The 19,310-nt window shown below is 38.5% G+C and overlaps 1 protein-coding gene across 1 annotated transcript; it reads left to right on the top strand.

Annotated features, from left to right (window-relative positions):
* Nucleotides 1-4,328: 4,328 nt before the first annotated feature.
* LOC146572187 (B-cell receptor CD22-like) lies at nt 4,329-13,780 on the top strand. Its single transcript, XM_085278475.1, has 11 exons — nt 4,329-8,115; nt 8,250-8,555; nt 8,630-8,863; nt 8,960-9,058; nt 9,205-9,417; nt 9,512-9,853; nt 10,617-10,968; nt 11,051-11,108; nt 11,326-11,459; nt 11,558-11,615; nt 13,028-13,780. Exons 1-11 carry the CDS (start codon nt 7,905-7,907, stop codon nt 13,139-13,141), a joined length of 2,121 nt encoding a protein of 706 aa, XP_085134601.1. The 5' UTR covers nt 4,329-7,904; the 3' UTR covers nt 13,142-13,780.
* The last annotated feature ends 5,530 nt before the right edge of the window (nt 13,781-19,310 follow it).

The following is a 19,310-nucleotide window of genomic DNA, read 5'->3' as shown; positions in this document are numbered from 1 at the left end:
GGGAAACACAGCTGGGGCAAATCAGGCCTAACGAGACAAAGGAAGCAAAACCAGATGCATTTACATGAGACACAGACTTTCAAAGTAAAACAGGAAACATAACACAGAGACGGGAACTTGACAAGGGGATACAGCTGACAGGGGAGACAGAACAACTAGAGAACACAGAGACATAAACCACAAGACAGACCTCTAACAAAGAGATGGAAAGGAAACATAAATTACACTGTAAGTAATTTTACTGTATGTAGTTACTTTGAGGTAGTTTCGGGAAATGTTTGTAATCTTTTATTGTACTTACACATTCTCATGTTGTGCATGGCGATGTATTCACTGATACTGTGTTTTCAGCCAGAAGGCACAAAACACACTTTTCCTGTTTTAAAGGTGAAAGTGAGAAGAAAGCTTTTATGTACAGAAGTGGAAAAGTGGAGACGTTCTCACTTCTGTAATAAGGCATCTTACATTCACCAGCAATTTTTTTTTTATACTTTTTATCCCAAATTTCTTCTTTTACTGGACAACATGGTCCATTCATAGCCATTCCAACAGAGGTGTTCGCTGTCATCATGTTTGGTCTCATCTAACAACTATGTGAGATTTGAGGTTGGAAAGGCTGCCTTACATGATAAGACATCACCACCATGCTAGCTTTAGATCAGCCAAGGGATCCCACTACACTGACACCAGATTGTTATGGAAATATGATATAAATTGATCTGCACACTATAAATAAGTTGTCTTTGTGAGATTTTAATTTGGTGTTTGAAAAATGAATTAACAACTTGTTGTTAATTCATCATTTATAGGAACAAGTTATCTACCTGCTGTGTTCACAGAACACAAGTATATCTTAATCGAGGGTTATATGAAGACAAAACAAGATATTTTTGAGCCTTCTATTCAGCCATATTAATTTAACACAAGGTCAAAAAGGTCAAAACACTTAAAATTTTCCATCACAGCTCTAATAATGTTTGGTGACCTTCTTTTAGAATTGCCTTCATTCACAGTGCACTGCTACTTTAAAAGGAGCTTCAGACAGTGTGGGAATGATTTTTAGGAATGTTTGTAATAAAACAATTGAATTTCCCCAGTCTTTGTTTCCCCAGTCTACTTATACTTTTTCCTTTTTTTTGATCCATGATTTCCTCATTTGGGGTCCTGCAACAGTTTGTGCTGCTAATTAAAATAGATCATTCAGCTGTCCTGTAAACCTCTAACTCTTGCCAGCCAACAAGACAAAGTGGTAGTTTACAAGGACAGAGGACCACAGTTGTTAGATGTTTGTCAATTAATGGCAAGATCAGAGAGCAGGAACCCAACAAACTCAAGAAGTCTCAGGGGCAGAAGGCAAAACTGCAGGAGAGGTGGAAGGTCCCAAATTGGTCCCTATATGTGTCAGGAGCTGTCACTGCAAAACTCATTCCCTGGGGAATACTGTGTAATTGAAATATTATACATTTGGGAAAATGTGGAAAAATATCAATTACTTACTCACTACTTATGTAATGTTGATTTTATGTTTCTCTTGTTATAAAATACACTCAAAGTATTGACTTTTTAAAAATGCAGTGTTTTATTTGATTCATCTAACCTGTGAAAACTTTTTTTTGTGGAGCTGATAAACAGATCAAAGAGTAGAAACAATTTGTAAAATCAAGTTGTAACAGTATACAAACGAGTTAGTAAAAACCTGGCATATCATAATGATTCAAATAACCCCAGTTATCGTGAGTTGTCTTGACAATGGGTAGTCAGAGAAAAATAGAAAAAAAAATAGAAAGATTTTACTTATACCTGAAGGATGGCTCAGTAAAAAAGTGGTGAAATCTCTAAACAACATTGACTTTTGCATTAAATAACCAGCTTCTGAGATCAAGAACTATAATAATGGTGCCCTCTGGTGGACATGTCCCCAACTGCTTCACAAGTTAAAGAAGGACTCTGTGTCAGTTCATATCTGACAGGTCACCAAGTGTTTATTTATGTATTTATTTAAATCAGAGAATATGTCACTGTTTTTGATGCAGCTGTGATGGCATCAGCCACACATGGGTAAATCAGGCCATTTGTTCACTTTATTAGTTTGTTTTGCAGTTTTCTTCTTTAATATAATTCATTAATCATTTGGTTAAACCTAACACTGATATTATGAAAATGTTTTCTGTTATATTAATTATGTTTCTCTTTCTTTGAGTTATCTTGTTTTGGTTGGTGGTTGTTTCCTGTCTGGGCAAAAGGCGTGGCTGAGGACTCAAAATGCCTGCTCAGAAGGACCAACCATGTGCTTATCAGGAACAGGAGTGGTTTAGGTTTACTTGTGTTATTTTGTGCTTAGTTGATGTTACTGTGTTTTTGTTTTGTGTGTAAATGGTTAGGCCAAACCACTATAAAAGCTATGTCTTTGTAATTAGGTCAGTTTGTGAGTTAAGGTGTGTCCACTTTTAAGTTTCTGGAAATTACTTTTTGTAGAGTTATATGAATATGAATATTCCATGCAAGTGTATACAGCACAAGTGTGTGTGTGATGATACAGAAGGTATTTGTATTTTCCTTTAAATGTTTTTCAGGCCGGACACACACAATACAAGTACAAAGAAGATTCAAAGGAAGAGGAAGGAAGTTTAGTTTTAGTTTCAAAGCTGCTTAAAGTGTGAAACCAGTCAACATGAAACAGCAGTCATTCCGTCCCCCTCACCTTCACTCTGACAAAGAGGACTGTTCAGTTTGACCGATGACTTACTTTGTCTCTTTTATGGTTCAAGCTTTTACTTTTAGCTTTAGGCTTAAGGCCTGGACTACAACAATCATGATGTTGAGGACACTGAGGTCATATTTATTCCTGATGTACAGTACTTCAGATTTTTCAGAGATTAATTAATGAACGCTCAAAAAGAGAGATAATAAAGAAAGATAACAAAGCTGTTTACTAATGAAAGCACTAAGGCTGGAACGATAAGCCACACCCAGCAGGCATATCGAAGGGTCAGGAGTGCATGAGGTTGTAATTTGCTGCAATAAGTTGACGAGTTAAACCACCAGAGGCCAGCAAAACAACGTTAATGTTAACTCTTCAAACCCAGAATACAATTCAATTAGAGAGCTCAAAGAGTAATTATAGATATGTTAAACAAAACAAAAGGCACAAAGTAAAACAAACACAAAAAATCATCTTTCTCTGCATTAAAATATAAATACAATAAAATTTTAACTTAAGAGCAGATTAAAGTCGACATCACTCGAGCTTTTGATCATTAAAGTTTGGACTTTAAACCATCATCATCAGATACGGACAACAGTTTTAAGACCTCCTCAGCTTTCTGCTCAACCAATTCAAGCATCTCAAATGAATGTTTAATGAATTTAAACATAACTGCATGCAGCAGAGTTGATACTTATTGATACAAAAATTATCGTGATGACACAGGCAGTGATTTTGGTATTTTGGCGGTATCATCTTTTATATCTCAGGTATTAGTGATTATTTATGAGTCCTTATATAATAATTGTAAATAACTTTATCTAAGAAGAAATATTTGAAAAAAAATTACAGATTGTATAGTTTAAATTTGAGGAATCTGAGTTCATATTAATTCCTAAAGTCAAGTATTTAAGATTGTGACTTTTCTATCATTAATCTTTGAATAAAGAGAGATAATAATAGTAGGATAATGAAGCTGTTTGCTAATCAAAGTTTCTGTTCAAGGTGTTAATGGAGCATGTGGTGGCAAATTTCTTTTCTTATATATTGGTCACTTTAGTAATGGTAATATCACTTTCTCACTTAATTATATGCATGTAGAATAGACACTACAAATGTGTCTTTGTGCCCTATCACAAACACAGTGGGGCGATTGTAAGTTCATGTGAGATGTAAAACAGGTAGTGAGACTCTGTGTCCTTATCTCAGGGAATAAGGAGGAAGGATTTGGGATGTAAATCTTTAGGCAATGTCTAAGTAGAAAACATGGTCATAATTTTCTCTCTTTCGCTCTCAAAGGGAAGGTTTTCAAAGGATGAGCCGAACTGAGGGTATAGACTCATGTGATGCTTTGGAATTTCTTGTTCAGTTAGTTTGGTCAAGCCATAGAAGACATGAGTGAACCGCACCCATCTTCAGAGACTGCTTAGGTGTTTGACCAGAGTTTCTCCATATAACAATATGTACTTAAACCCACTTCAAATAATGCCTACCAGCTGTTTGCAGTTTATTTTAAAACTTCCACGAAATGCACAACTCAGAATTTGTGCTTTCAAAGGTTCATCAGTGGTTCTAAACTGCTCACGTCAACATCTGACTTCAAGCAGAAAATGGTTCACAATAGACTGCAAAGGAAATTATGTTCAGAGTGAGCTCTCTGTGGATGGACAAAATGTACCGTACAACATGTTTGAAGGGAAAAACCCAACTTTAACCATCAATGATCTAAGAGAGAGTGATGCAAACGCTTATTGCTGTATGAAGACTACAGACAGAAAAGCCTGCAGAAAGGAACAGCTTTCTGCTGAACGTGGTGGAGGCAATATTCATATGGGCATGAATGGCTGTTAGTGGATCCAGTTTAGAAACATTTATTGATGATATCACTGATTATAGAAGTAGCACGATTAATTTTGAAGTTTACGTGGCTATATTCTCAGCTTAAATTCAGCGAATGGTAATGTATTTTTATTTTTTTATTTCATTTTAGCAGGTCAACTGCCTTTTGTCTCCCTCTTCTGACAGTGAGAGCAATTACACACAATGAAAGGGTCTTAAATGCTGCTGGGTATTTGATTTGATTCAATTTTGACTCCATCAGAAATATTATATTTCTCATCATTTATCAGTACATATCTATGTTTTTATATCTATGTATAAAAACAAAGCTGACACTTGTGAGACTTCATCAGATGTGTAAGCATCACAGCAGATGCTTTTGTGTCAAAGTAACTGAGGATAAAACACAGAAAAACATCTTCTTATAGCAGATAACCTTGAAAATATTCTGCAGTAGATCAAAAATGAAAGAAAACCATCAATCAATCAACATATGAACATTGCCTGATGCTGCTGAAATGAAGCAGAGCAAAGTTACAGAGGTTTTATTAGAGACACAGCTAAGCCTTTTGCAATTTTGACGTCATTCTCAAAAGTTTACATTTATTCAGTATTGAAAAGCACAAAGGCAGGTTTCTTGGTGTCATTTTTTAAAAAACAGAACAAAACAGCTCACCAGTCTGTACACAACGGTGGACTGGTGCGTAATGAGCAAGCAAATAATGCAGAAAACAGATTTTTGATGGGAAACTGGTCTTTGAGAGAGAGTGAGTTGTGCAGGAAGTGTGATTTCATCGTGGAGGAAGCAAAACAGCAAAAGTAAGAGGGAATTCATGATGATGTTTATCAAATATGAAGCGTAGTTTTGATCTTCTTTTGCTGCTGATTCAGGGAATTTTGGTCAGAGAGTGACCAAACCTGCAGATTCAGAATCTGTGAGATGTCAGCTTTCAGCACCAACGTGTACGTGCCGTCGGGTGAACAATCCGCGCTTTACATCTTTGTGTGGAATCTGTTTACCTTCTGTCATTTGCTGTTTTTGCTCTTTAGTGGTTGTTGAAATAGTTTTGTGAGCTTTGACCTGAGATTTTGGCAAAATATATTTATATTGTAGCGAGCAGATGAATCTTAGCAACAAAGCACCACTCAGCTATTGAGCTTGCTGTTCCACAACAAACAGGTAAGAGGAGCTCTATTAAACACTTGCTTGTGTTACACTGTGCTTCCGAGCGTCAATAACCACATAACCGAACTCACTCATGATAAATCATTCTTTCCATCAAACAATGACAGTGACTTTGTACCACAGAACAGTTAAGAGAACAGTTAAAAGTCATGTAACTGTAGACAATAAAACAAGAACATCTTAACAGCAGCACATGTCCCAAGGCATGATGGGAGATAACTAGTCGCTCCCCCAACAAGCCAGACAGCCCCCACCTGAGTGGTTAGCTCTCCCCAGCAACCGGCATGTCCATAGCAAAATCTCTGAGGTGTTGGGGAAGGCAATGACGTCATTAAGGACGTTCCGCTGGTCCCCCAGCTGTCTCTGAGGCCAGGTTGGGGGCCTGCCATTGAAGCTGGGATCCTGACCCCTCCATGGGTGGACTCAAGGGCTGTCACGATGGAGTACGACCACCCTGTTCCGTTAGACCACATCGGACAGCCCCTCGAGAACAGTGCAGGGTCCAACCCACTGACTCATCAGTTTTGGGAAAAGCCCTTTCTTCCTCTCCGGGCTGTAGGCCCACACCTGCTGACCTGGCAACAGTCCTCCCCCTTTCAGCGGGTATCATAAGCTCGCTTCTGCCGGAAGTCTGCATCCCAGAGCGCCTGCCTGGTCAACTGGTGCACCTCCGGTAGCCGGGCCCAGAGGTTTTGGAGGTAGTCCAATCTAGGGTCCCTGCCCCCTTCCTGCTCAGGGGAGGATCTGAACACCAAGTGTACTGGGGTACAAAGCTCATGCCCAAACATCAAGGTCGCTGGAGTGCATTTCGTAGATTCCTGGACCGCTCTAGGGGTGCCGTCCGGGTCTTCCTCATACCCATCCACTGACAGACCTCCTTAAACAACACTGCCTCGAAATTCCGGCCCTGGTCACTGTGCAGTTCCTCTGGTACCCCGAACCGGCAAAACATCTCGTTGACCCGACACTCAGCCGTGGTAACAGCGCTCTGGTCGGGGCAACCGGAACGTAGCGGTTCCCCTGGTCAGTGGTGGGGAAGGGTCCCAGGATGTCCTGACCCTGCCGCACCATGAACCAGCTGGAGGAAAGGGCATCTGCATTGGTGTGGAGACGTCCCGCCCGATGACGAACCTCAAAGTGGTAATCCTGCAGCGTCTCCAACCACCGGGCTAGCTGTCCCTCCGGTTCTTTAAAGTTGAGCAGCCAAGTGAGGGACGCATGGTCTGTGCGCAGAAGAAACTTCTTTCTGTAGAGGTATGGTCTGAAATGGCGGAGACCCAGAATGATGGCCAGCAGCTCTCGACGGGTGACAAAATAGTTCCTCTCCAGTCTGCTGAGGGAGCAGCTGTAGTAGGAGATGACACGCTCCCCCTCCGATGGTGACAAGTACAGACAATAAGCTTTTCACATGTAACCTCCTCACTCAGCTTCTCCAATAAGGTTCAGACCCTCTCCACTTAAAAACAGAATGAATGTAATGTACCCGAAACAGAACATGTTTCGTAGCATTGACATGGCACTTCATTTGCAACACACACATACACACATACACACAAACATACGCAAACACACACTTGTATGTACACTGCTGTGACTGCAGTCAGTTTCTAGCAGAGAGAACTGTGGTCCTTTTGCGTGCTAACTCAAAGATAATAATAGGGTTCAGTGGAAAATATTACTGAAAACATAACCTGCAAGCACTAACCAAATGTCCATGATCTCAGCAGCACAGACTGCTGCTGAGATCATGAGCTGTGATAATGGCAGCCTACAGTGGGCAGGCCAGGAACTGTAAGACAGCAGAACAAGATAAACTGGTGCACAATAATGGTGATGTTTTCAAAATGTCCATCATTGGTATTATTATTATTATTATTATTATTATCATTGTCTTTATTATCTTAACAGGCTGTTAACATGCATTAACATTTGTATGAGTATTTTGACAGGAGAATCATTTGACTCTTGTACCATTTTGTTTTTTTACACTCCATCAGGTTTGAGCAGGAGACTTTTAGAAAAAAATTATAAATACATACATAAATGTAGAGAAATAATATAAAAACTTTGTTGAAAACTGAAAGTTACCTGAACATCTAAAATATTCAGGGCAAGACGGCAAAACCACATTGATTGTCTTGCAGATAACGAAAGAACCACAGAGGAAGGACGTTCATGTTTAGTTTCAAAGGTGCTTTGTGTGCCAAACCATTGTACAAAAACAGTCATGTCAGTCCTTCTGTTTTTCAATCGATTTTAACCTGTGAGTTAATCTTGTCTACTTTTATATTTACTGTCAACTTTATGCTTGCACACAAGACTTCAACCAACATGTTGCTGACAGATTTTCAACATCTGTTCGTCTGTTTCATCTTCTACATTTCAGGTATGAGTAATTATTTATACATTGTTATGAAAAGAAAGCAAAAATTTTATTTACATTCTAAGAAAAGAAAAAAAAACCTGACGTAAAAATGATAAGACAATGAATTCGATTCCTGATAAAAGTTTCTGCTAAAGGTGTTATAGGAGGAGAAACCAGGATCTGTGCTTTCAAAGGTTCATCAGTGGATCTGCACTGCTCACATCAACATCTGACTTCAAGCAGAAAATGGTTCACTATATACTGGGATGGTTATAAGTATGTTCAGAGTGAGCTCTCTGTGGATGGACAACGTGCAACATACAACATGTCTGAAGAGAAAAACCCAACTTTAGCCATCAATGATCTAAGAGAGAGTGATGCAAACACTTACTGCTGTATGGAGACTACAGACAGTCCAGGAAACTGTTGGCTCAACAGAATTAGTCTACAAGTTGTTGCAGGTACAGTGACTTTTACTCATTGATTACTTTCCAAATGACATCCTTGTGTAAGTTGTTCTCCATCATCCTCTCAGAGCTGCAGGTAAAGGTGATTCCTGCCACAGAGGGACAGACAGTAACACTGATGTGCAGCAGCAGCTGTCCTCTGACTGAAAAGCCTGCAGCCTACATCTGGTACAAGAACAGAGAGTTTCTCTATGAGGACTGGTCTCCCTGGTACCAAGAGCTGCTCAGCAGTGAGGAAGCAGTCACATACTCCTGTGCTGTCAAAGGCTACGAGCATCTCAGAGCCCCTGAAGTCTCTGTGGGTGAGTCATGATGTTTATAGTCCCTACAAACCCTTCAGCAAACCCCTGTAAAAATAGTCTCAGTACAAATATTTAACCTCATGTCTTTTTGTCCAGATTCTATCACACAGACATGCTTCAGTGTGACTTATGGAAACACTTCTTTCCACAATGAGACATCAGTGGATGAGCGGCACTCCATCACATATCCCAGAGGTAAAAATTCCACACTCTACAATCACATCTCCAGTTAATATCAATTCTAGTCAGATTTGTTAAAACTATCATTTATAGGTATTATATGAGCTCTTTGAATATATCTATACATAGTAACAATAGGTGTGTTTATCCCTTTTCTACAGAGGTTCATGTTCAAAGAGCTTCTTTCACCTCGGTGTTTGTCACACTGACCTGTAACACCAGCTGTAACCTGACTGATGATCAAACTGTCTACATGTGGTATCACAACAAAATAAACTATTATGAGAATCAACATCATTCAACTCATAACTCTTCAACAGGCACATTCTCTTGTACAGTTAAAGGCCACGAACATCTTCAATCTACAGAAGTTTGCAAGTTTCAAATCTATGTTGCCAACTAATAATGAACTCAAGCGCTGGAATACAGACCAATCAAACAACTCTAAATCTTCCATTTATATTTCAGGTGTTCAGTATAAAAACTGCTGGAGAGTGAATTATGTCAGCAGGAGAATCTGTGCTCTGGAAGGATCTTCAGTGAACATCACAAGTGAATACTCACATCCTGATAACATGAAGCCAGAGTTTAAGTATTGGAGTAAAAAATGGAGAAAAGATAAAGTGGAAGTTGAAGAGCTGATTGAGGCTGCAGGTCATGTGGAGTATCAGGACAACATGAAGAACCAACACATCCTGACCATCAACAACCTGAAGAAGAATGACTCAGGAGGATACACATTCAGATTCAAGAGAGATCATGAAGGATGGACACAGTCTGATCTGCCTGGAGTCTTTTTGATTGTCACAGGTAAATCTAAACTCCTCAGTCAGCAGACTTTACTCATTAATGTCTGAACAGGAGCAGAGGTGGAAGAAATATTCAGATGCTGTGAACATGTCAATGCTGCACTGCAAATGCTCATTACAAAGAAAAAGTCCTGCACTTAACCCTCTCAGGCTCAAATTAAACTTTTTGTTGCTAATGCACAACCAAGTCCTGCAGTGGTACTTCTGAGTAAAAAAAAACTCATAACATATCTATGTGGGCTAATCAGGTTGTTAGTTTTTAACTGTTGCAAATCTGCAACGCCTGCCTCAAGAGGGTTAAAACTGAAATCATTCAAGTTTTCAGAAAAAAATGCATTTCATATTGTATAAAATAGTTCTTATTATGAAGGAAAAAATATGTTTTACTTTTTTAGAAGAAGCACTCATGTGTCTTTTCCATTTCTCACTTTGGTGTTTGTTTGTTTTTTTTATTTGAACAATCTGGATACTGTTATTTTGTTTGAGCTATAAAGCAATTACTCATCATTTCAGCATTTAACGCTTTGACATCTAGGAGCATACATCACTTAACTGTCAACTTTAAATGAGGTCAGAAGAATTTTGAACAATAACATTTCTGGCTAATTTTGTTTGTTTGTTTGTTTGTTGTTATAATTCTACATTCACAAGAACCACATTTCCAAACCATAAATGGTCGCATTTCCATTCCAAAATGTCTTCAGTTTGACAATTAAAAATCAATGAAAATGGTGCATAAATAATGATTTATTTTTTTTTTTTACTTTCAGAGCTGAGAGTGAAGATGAGTCCTTCTGCAGTGGTGACAGAGGGTCAGAGAGTCACACTGACCTGCAGTACCAGCTGTCCTCTGACTGACAACACAAACTACATTTGGTACTTGAACAGTCGACCTCTGACCCAGAGAGAGAACCAGAACAAACATCTGATCCTAGACCCAGTCAGCAGGGAGGATGCAGGAAGCTACTCCTGTGCTGTGAAAACCAACAAAGATATCAGCTCTGCTCCAAAGACTCTCACTGTCCAAAGTATCACAGGAACATGGACACCAGCAGCTGCAGGAGTTTCTGCAGCTCTGCTGGTTTTAATACTTCTCACTGTCTTCTGGTGTGTTAGGTGAGTAACGCTTTGATCTCATTCAGGTCAATATGTTCTTCTGATATGGCTTTAATTATATATATATATTCTATCTGTTCAGAAAAAAGAGGATTTCTAACCAGCCTTCAAGAGCTGAAACATTAGGCAACAAACAGCAGGTACCAAACAGGAAACAAAAAGTTATTCTGCAATAACAGCTGAAATAAAACAAGCCGCTTGAACACCTTGTTTTTCTTCATATAAATCTATTCCTGCTTAACCCAAAAGCATGTATTTTTAGCCTTTGTATTGTTCTCCTTCATGTGAATTATAACCTCTATATGTAAATGTATGTAGATATACATTAATAAAATGTGATGTTATTTGTCTATGCAGATTTTTCCTGATTTCATAAATAAAAACGTTCCAGCTGAATCGGATGAGCAGGATGGTCCTCACTATGTCAGGCTGCGTTTCAGTTTGAAAAACAACACTGACATCTACTCAACCATCGAGTTATCGTCTGCTAAGTAAATACACCTTCTTTTTTTTTGCTTTATTCATCATATTCAAACTGTGATTTGAAATCACTTGTTGATTTGAAAATTATTTCCTTTCTTTAAATTAGAATGATGACGACTTCCAGTGACTTTGCAAGAAGTGAAACATCAAACAATGAAGAGCAGGTACATGACAGGATTCAATTGTAAAACATCAACTCCTCTATTTTTCTTCATATCTTCAATCATTTGTTATCTATCAAGAACAGTGCTTAAACTTGTGTCCTCGTCTTTTTTTCCATCCATAATTCCTCCATTCATACATCTATTTTCTCCCATTTGTGTTGGGTTGGGTCACAGAGAGGGCAGACATGTAAACAAACTATCCCCTGCTAGCTCTTGCAGCAGTGGGTCATTTTGGCATTCCCAGGTTAGCCATCACACATCTCTCCAGCAGGTCCTGGGTGTTCCCCAGTGCATCCTCACTGTGGGAAGAAGCCACGTAGGAGGTATCCTAGTCAGACTATTGCTGACTAATTAGTACTAATTAGTACCTTTTGATTTGGGCGAGTAGTGGCTCCACAATCTCGACTTGAAAGATACTTTGCACCACTTGTAGCTCATCTTTTTCATACTATGTTAGTGGGATTGCTGTCAGGATTCTGCCAGAGGTGGGAGTTTGTTCCCAGTGTAACCTCATTTTATGTTTGGTATAGTCCTGTCAAGCATCCCCACCACCTGATTCGAGTCAGCACCATGTGGTGATCAATTGACAACTCTCCTCCTTTGTTCACCTGAGACCAGCTGTTTTTGACACATTTGAAATTATAATGGAGAAGAGGTCATCAATCATTCCATGACAGGCAGTAGTGAACTTTTCTAACAGACTAATTGAGTTTTATTGTCACAAGAACAGATATCTCTCATACTTCATGCAATACCTCTATAGTGGAACACATCTGTTTAACAAAAATCATCTGCTCTCTCTTCTCAAACATTATTGCAGGCCTGCACTGTACACACAAACTCACAAACTGCACAAACTCAAATACAAATCTACATGTTAGCTTCTATTCTGTTGTACAGTGGCACATTAATGTAATCTGATATCTATGTTTTCCTAAATTTAGCAAGCCATTTCAAAATTGAGATCTCTAATCTAGTTTAGAGGTCCCAACCGAGAAGCCTTAACACCCACTCACATCATTTGATCACAAGGTCTCACAATGGTTTCACCCGAAGCCTTGCTGGAGAATGACCCACACCCGTTTTTACAACTTGTCTCACATGATTATGCAGATCAACTGTGGGTTCACACTTTTCTTTCCAAGAAAAGACTTTAAAATGGATCCTAGATTCAATTGGAAGCTAATGTAGAGAGGCCAAAACGGGATTGATGTGGTCGAATTTCCTTCTGCTTTAAAAATCGTGCCGCAGCATTGTGCATTAGTTGCAAGCGTGACAAAGTGCCACGCCCAACCTCTACTAAAAGAGAATTGCAGTAATCCAAACGTGAAGTAATAAAGGCATGAATAACACTTTCCAAGTTACACTTGGAAAGAAAGGGCTTAACCCAGTATGTTGTGTGTCCTCCTCAGGTGAACCCTGACCCCATATATGACAACCTCCCAGCACATTATAGCGGACTGCAACTACCTACGAGCCACACAAGTGATGTCTACTCCAGTATGGACCCACTGCCTGCTCACTAAAGTAACTTTGTTACCATAGTGATTTAAAGGGCCTTTTTCTCCGATAGGTTTAGCGACTGAGCTAATTTCAGTATCACAGCAGGGACACCACATTTGGTGGATCTGCCAGTGGTTTTCATACATAAATTACAGAAGAAATAAATGTTGAACTTTTCAGTTAGAAAATGTATTTTATTAAAACTCATGTCACAACTGAAAGATGACAAAAAACAGCAACTTGAGTTTGAGTGCAGCTGAGTGACTGTTTTTTAATGCACCATGAAATATCAAAAACCATATTATCATCTTTTGTTAATAATATGTTTTTTTATATATATTTTTGCAACTCTCATAACTTTCCAAAGAAACTGTATGGGCATTTATTGCAATAAATGTGGCTACTGTTTAAATTCAGCCCTGTGGTTTCATATGTATTCTGGCTGATAGACGATGACCTCTTAATACTGACAGAGGGTCACTCTTCACTAAAAATCTGTTCTTTTGAAAAGTAGTCATGTTATGATTAGCAAATAATGTAATCCCTTGACAAAATGTACGAGACAAGAAAGCAAAAGTGTCCAGTGAACAAACATAGAGCAACACAGGGGGAGGCAACAGATGGAAACACAGGTGGGGGGACATGACTACAGCTACTCACACTGAAACCCACATGCTCTACATTACAGAGGACTCATTCCTAGAACAGAGATAAACAGAAAGCAGACGCTCTAAATAGCAACTTAAACTTTAAAATATGAACTAAGAATTTAAGACTGCAACAAAGAGTCAAACAACAGGAACCATTAGAAATTGTGGAAGCAGATTTCTTTTCTGTTGTATTACAAACATATTTAATCATATCACTTAAGTATAGCCAGATCACTCCTGACACCAATTGTATGCATCCATGTGGAATCTTATCACAACTGGGCCCCAAGTTTTATTGCACCTTCACAGAAGGTCCATTATATACTTGAAGATCTCCGACATCCTGCTCTTAGGGAGGTGACAGCCAAGCAGAAAACAAGGTCATAATTGTCTCTGTGAGGCAGGAGGTTAAAGGATGGGGCTGATGGCATAGAGATATATGATATGCTATGGAATGTTCTTTGTTTAACAGCGTCTGTGATGGGTTATATAACATGTAAGGGCAGAGGCCACAATTCAGAGATCACCCTAGTGTTTGACAGGAGTGGTTCTCTCCATATTGCAATATGTTATTAAACTCACTTTAAATCATGCTCACTGTGGTGTTTGCAGGTTATTGTTAAAATTTCCATAATAAAATCATGAAGTGATTTTGCTGTTGTTAAATCTGTGTGTCGTTTCTCAGCAGATACACTCACAGTAAACACTTTGTCTATTCTGTTTTCAACCTTTCCTGTAAAATTGCTATTTATTTTTGACATTCACTCATGTTTTTGAAATTTTATGAAGTGACAGAAACAGCAGCTGTAAAAAGGTGATTTACATATCACTTTGAACAAGAACTGTTATGTGGTTTGTCTCTGAACTTGAGCTCACTACAGATAAACATCATGGAAAGTACATCATGGCAGCACGGAGTAACTTCTACACAGAAAAAACGAGCAGTGTTAGTGCAACACCACAAGAGTCAATTTCAACACAGAGCCAGTGTCTCTTGAATAAAATGACAACAATTAATGCAACATGAAAAATAATAACTTTTTAAAAATTTCTTACCATATTCACATTGTTTTATGCTTATGTCAACTAATATGAATTATTATCAGTTGTAAACCCTTTTTAAAACTTTTTTACTGTCTACTCTTGTAGTATGAATAACAGCTGTATGGAGACTTTTGGTAGTTCCGAGGGGGGTATAACAGTAGTGTTTGCTGCGAGATCGATCAACTTTAGACCAGACAACAAACGACGGAGACTCCGGAAAAGTGCAATCAAACGATGAGTTTTATTATCACAGGAGAACAACCAACCGTCAGCATACGGAATGGGTTGCTCTGACAAGAATACATTGGGTTCTGGTTTTATAGGACAAAATATCACACCTACGTCAATACAGTTCAAAAATACATGGTGACAGACGGGCAAAAGTTCAATTCGTGCAGACAAGGGTACATCACGTACATATGACCTTACACCGACATATAACTTCTCTTTTCTACATTACTTGCCTTTTGAGGTAATAACTTCAGGTCTTAGCATCTCTGAGAGCTAATAATGGACCCTCGTCATTAATTACTAAGTAGAGTACTTTGCAGCCAGTCTCAAACTGAAGCAGAATACGCTTAGGCCTTCGCTCAGACCTGCTACTAGATTAATATGTGTATTGTAAGCATGCATGCAATTAACCTGCTATGTTCTCATCTCCCCTCAGCATGTATCATCTGGACACTCTCACCAGTGAAGCTTAAAACCTTCTAGAGTGGAACATCAACTCTTAACCAAGCACATTTATGCATTGTGTATAAAATGAACTCAACCTGTAAAAATAGAAAGGTCAATGTGATGACAGACATATTCAATGCAATATAAACCCTGTAGGAAATATTACTGATAAATGATACTGTGAAACATGTTATTAATACATTCTTCATAAGGCAAATTATATGGTAGCAATGAAAGAATCTCTGAATCCCAACCTATCACATTATTCTAAATGGTCTTCAACAAAGTTATCTTCATAAGTGTAAAATAATAACTCTAAACAGTGTTAGAGAGCCTTGAAAAAATCATCAAATGCTCCAAGTGAACTGGTTGACTTGCATGGTTTGACCTGCTTGTCCAGGACAATAAGAAACTCACGGATGGTGTTCCTCTTTGTCCCTGCAGCACGTAGATAGGGTTGTGTAATGGGGTTGACGGCATCAACATGTTCCTGGATGCTTGTTCCACTCTGAGTATGTTAAAAATGAAGGAAAAAAAACAAAATAAGTTGAATAAAAAAATCAAAATATCTGTTAAAACGTAATTGTTACACGCTTTCCCCGTCAATGTTCAAATCAACAGCTAACCAACACCCCTCACCCCAAACACAAGACCACATGGTAATAAAAGGAATAAAACAGGTATCAAATATTTTTAAAATAGAGTGCATTTTATATATGAAAAGAAAACAAATGATTGTTGGCCTCTGGTAGACACCCTGAGCTTGAAGGATAAAAGACCACCCACAGAGAGGGGATTCTTTTAATGTATATATATATATATATATATATATATATATATATACATATGATTTTTTTTTTCATGTATAATAGCCCAAATATGTCAGTCTGAAGCCTGAGCCTTTGACTTACAGGGATCATTTGTATATATGTTGAATTTATGATTTCAAACTTGTGCATCCACCACTGTAACAGTATACAAGTATATACAAGTAATATTAGGTCCTTGTGGGGCCTGTTTATTTACACTATATTTACTGATCCAATATTTTTTTTACTTAATCAACCAAAAAAAAGAAATAAATAAAAAATAAAAATAAAAAAACTTCCTGAAAACCTTCAACATAAGACAATGATATTATTACAGATATTTGCACCTCAATCATCTTGTGCTGTGAAATTGACAAGAAGTAGGCAGAGAACAATTCAAAAAGTTGCTGAGATCAAGAGCTACAATGGTGTCCTCTGGTCGACATGTCCTGAACTGCTAAAAAACAACAAGTGCAGTACTTATTTTTTCATTAAAGAATATATCATAGTGTTTCATGCAGCACAATAACACCAAACCCCCCCCCCCCCCCCCCCCCCAAAAAAAACAAAAAACAAAAAACAGATTGAATATAAATCAAAATACTAGTTAAAGGTTTTTCAGTGTTTTCCTCTATGGCTGAAATCCTATTTTCTCCTCTTTAGCCAAAAAAGGCTAAAGACTGGCAGACGTTTTGACTGTTGAGCCAAACTCAGCAGTGACAGAATACAATTCAGTCACAGAAATCAAACACTTTTTGAATATGGAAATTTTAAAGAAAGCAACTAGGCTAAATAAAAAATAATAAGAAGAAGGTAACTTTTTCTATTAAAAACAGCAGCTACACGCAGGAGTTTCTGCAGCTCTGCTGGTTTCAATACTTCTCACTGTCTGCTGGTGTGTTAGGTAAGCAACACCTGGTTTGGTCCAAAAGCTATACATTCAAAGTCTGCTCTGAAATCCCGGATTTTATTTTTCATTCCTTTCAATAAACAGAAAGAAGAGGACTTCCAGTCAGTCTCAAAAAGGAGAAACTTCAAATATAATGCAGCAGGTGCAAAACAACATTCAAATAATTCTGCTGTGTTAGACAAACTTCCCCTCATCTGTCCTTTTTTCTCACATGATCATTTATCTGGAAAAAGCTTACACTTGTTATATGTCCGCCAGCAAGCATTCTTTTCAGTGTTACCCCCCACACCAGATCATTTTCCTTCTGAATGTTTTTTTTATTCCACACACTGAACTGGAGCTTGTTATTCATGCATTCTTTTCGCCACGTTTAGATTACTGTAATTCATTGTTTATATGTCTGAGCAAAAACTCCCTGAAACGTCTGCAGGTTGTTCAAAACACTGCAACAAGGCTTCTGACCAAATCTTCTCATACTGTTGTTAATACAGCTGCTTTGACTCCCTATTGAATTCAGAGTCCATTTTAAGATTCTGGTTCTGACTTTTAGAGCTCTTCACAGACAAACACTAGCTTACATTATTGAACTTCTAACCTGTCCCTAGCAGATCCTTTACAGAGCTTTACAGACAGAGCTTTAGCCACCGTGGCCCCCAGACTCTGGAACTCTCTTCCTCTGAGCTTTAGATGTATGCTTAAGTTTCACACCACAAACCAATAGCAAAACATTCTCCTTCAGGATTTTCTAGTAATGAGCAGAATCCATGATTAAATTAATTGAAGCAAGTTGTCCAGATCCTGAAGCAGCAAAGCAGCCCCAGACAGATGCCATTTTTGCCCAGTCTGCTTCTTATTAATGAATCGTGAACTTTGACCTTAATTGAGACAAGTGAGATATGCAGTTCTTTAGATTTTGTTCTGGGTTCTTTTGTGACCTGACAAATATAAATTACTTTGTTTCTCATTTTTTCTTTAGACTGTTGTTTTCTGAGATATTTTAACTTGTTTCACTTTGTCAGACAGGTTGTTTTTTGGGGCGATCGTGGCTCAAGAGTTGGGAGTTCGCCTTGTAATCGAAAGGTTGCCGGTTTGAGCCCCAGCTTGGACAGTCTCGGTCGTTGGGCAAGACACTTCACCCGTTGCCTACTGTTGGTGGTCAGAGGGCCCGGTAGCGCCAGTGTCCGGCAGCCTCGCCTCTGTCAGTGCGCCCGAGGGCAGCTGTGGCTACAATGTAGCTTGCCATCACCAGTGTGTGAATGGGTGGATGACTGGATGTGTAAAGCTCTTTGGGGTCCTTAGGGACTAGAAAAGCGCTATACAAATACAGGCCATTTACCATTTTAAGATCTGTCACTGAAGTGACAATGTAACCAATAACAAACAACCAGCTGTTAGTTTTTGATGCAGTTTATTATAAATTTATAATAACTGTCTCGTCTCCTCAGACGAACCTTGACCGCATTGATGAAAATATCTCAGCTCAGTCAGCAGGGCAGGATGATCATCACTACAGCAGACTGCACTTCAGTGAAGACCACACAGCTGACCTCTACTCCACCATCGAGCCACTGTGTGCTCAATAAAGAAAAGCTTGTTACCATGGTGATTTCACCTCCAGTGATATTACTCTACCATCACAGCACAGACTCTGCAACTTCTAGATCTGTCAGTGGGTTACACTCGCTTTATTTTAATATAAAATATAGTAAAAATAAACAATTTATTTGAAACTGCAAAGCTTAAGTATAAATTCTTAAGCTTTTAAATTTAAAGATATTTGGTAATGACGTACCTGTGTTAAAAAAAAAAACACCTGCAAAACACAAGGAAACTGTTTAAAAATTCTGCTATGTCCAAAAGCCCGTGTGTGTGCATTTACTGATCACCCTCTTAAAAAATGTGCTGTTTCTGTTCTGGTAACTTTTTGTCTGTATCACAAAATAATGACTAACAGCGTCATCTGGCTCTGCTCTCACTGTCAGCACTGTCAGGTGTTTGATGAACATATAATGAAATAGGTCGTGTGTAGGAATGGGAATCACAGTTGTCCAATATCTTGGAACTGTTCGTAAACAATTGCATCATACTGCTAACACAACTT

This window comes from Mchenga conophoros, linkage group LG6 (assembly GCF_057382185.1).
Source record: "Mchenga conophoros isolate Kocher_MC1m ecotype Shallow Benthic linkage group LG6, M_conophoros_male_GT1.1, whole genome shotgun sequence".
Classification (NCBI taxonomy): Eukaryota; Metazoa; Chordata; class Actinopteri; order Cichliformes; family Cichlidae; genus Mchenga; species Mchenga conophoros.
Note: the sequence above shows the minus strand (reverse complement) of the source record. Positions and strands in the feature narration are given on the sequence as shown.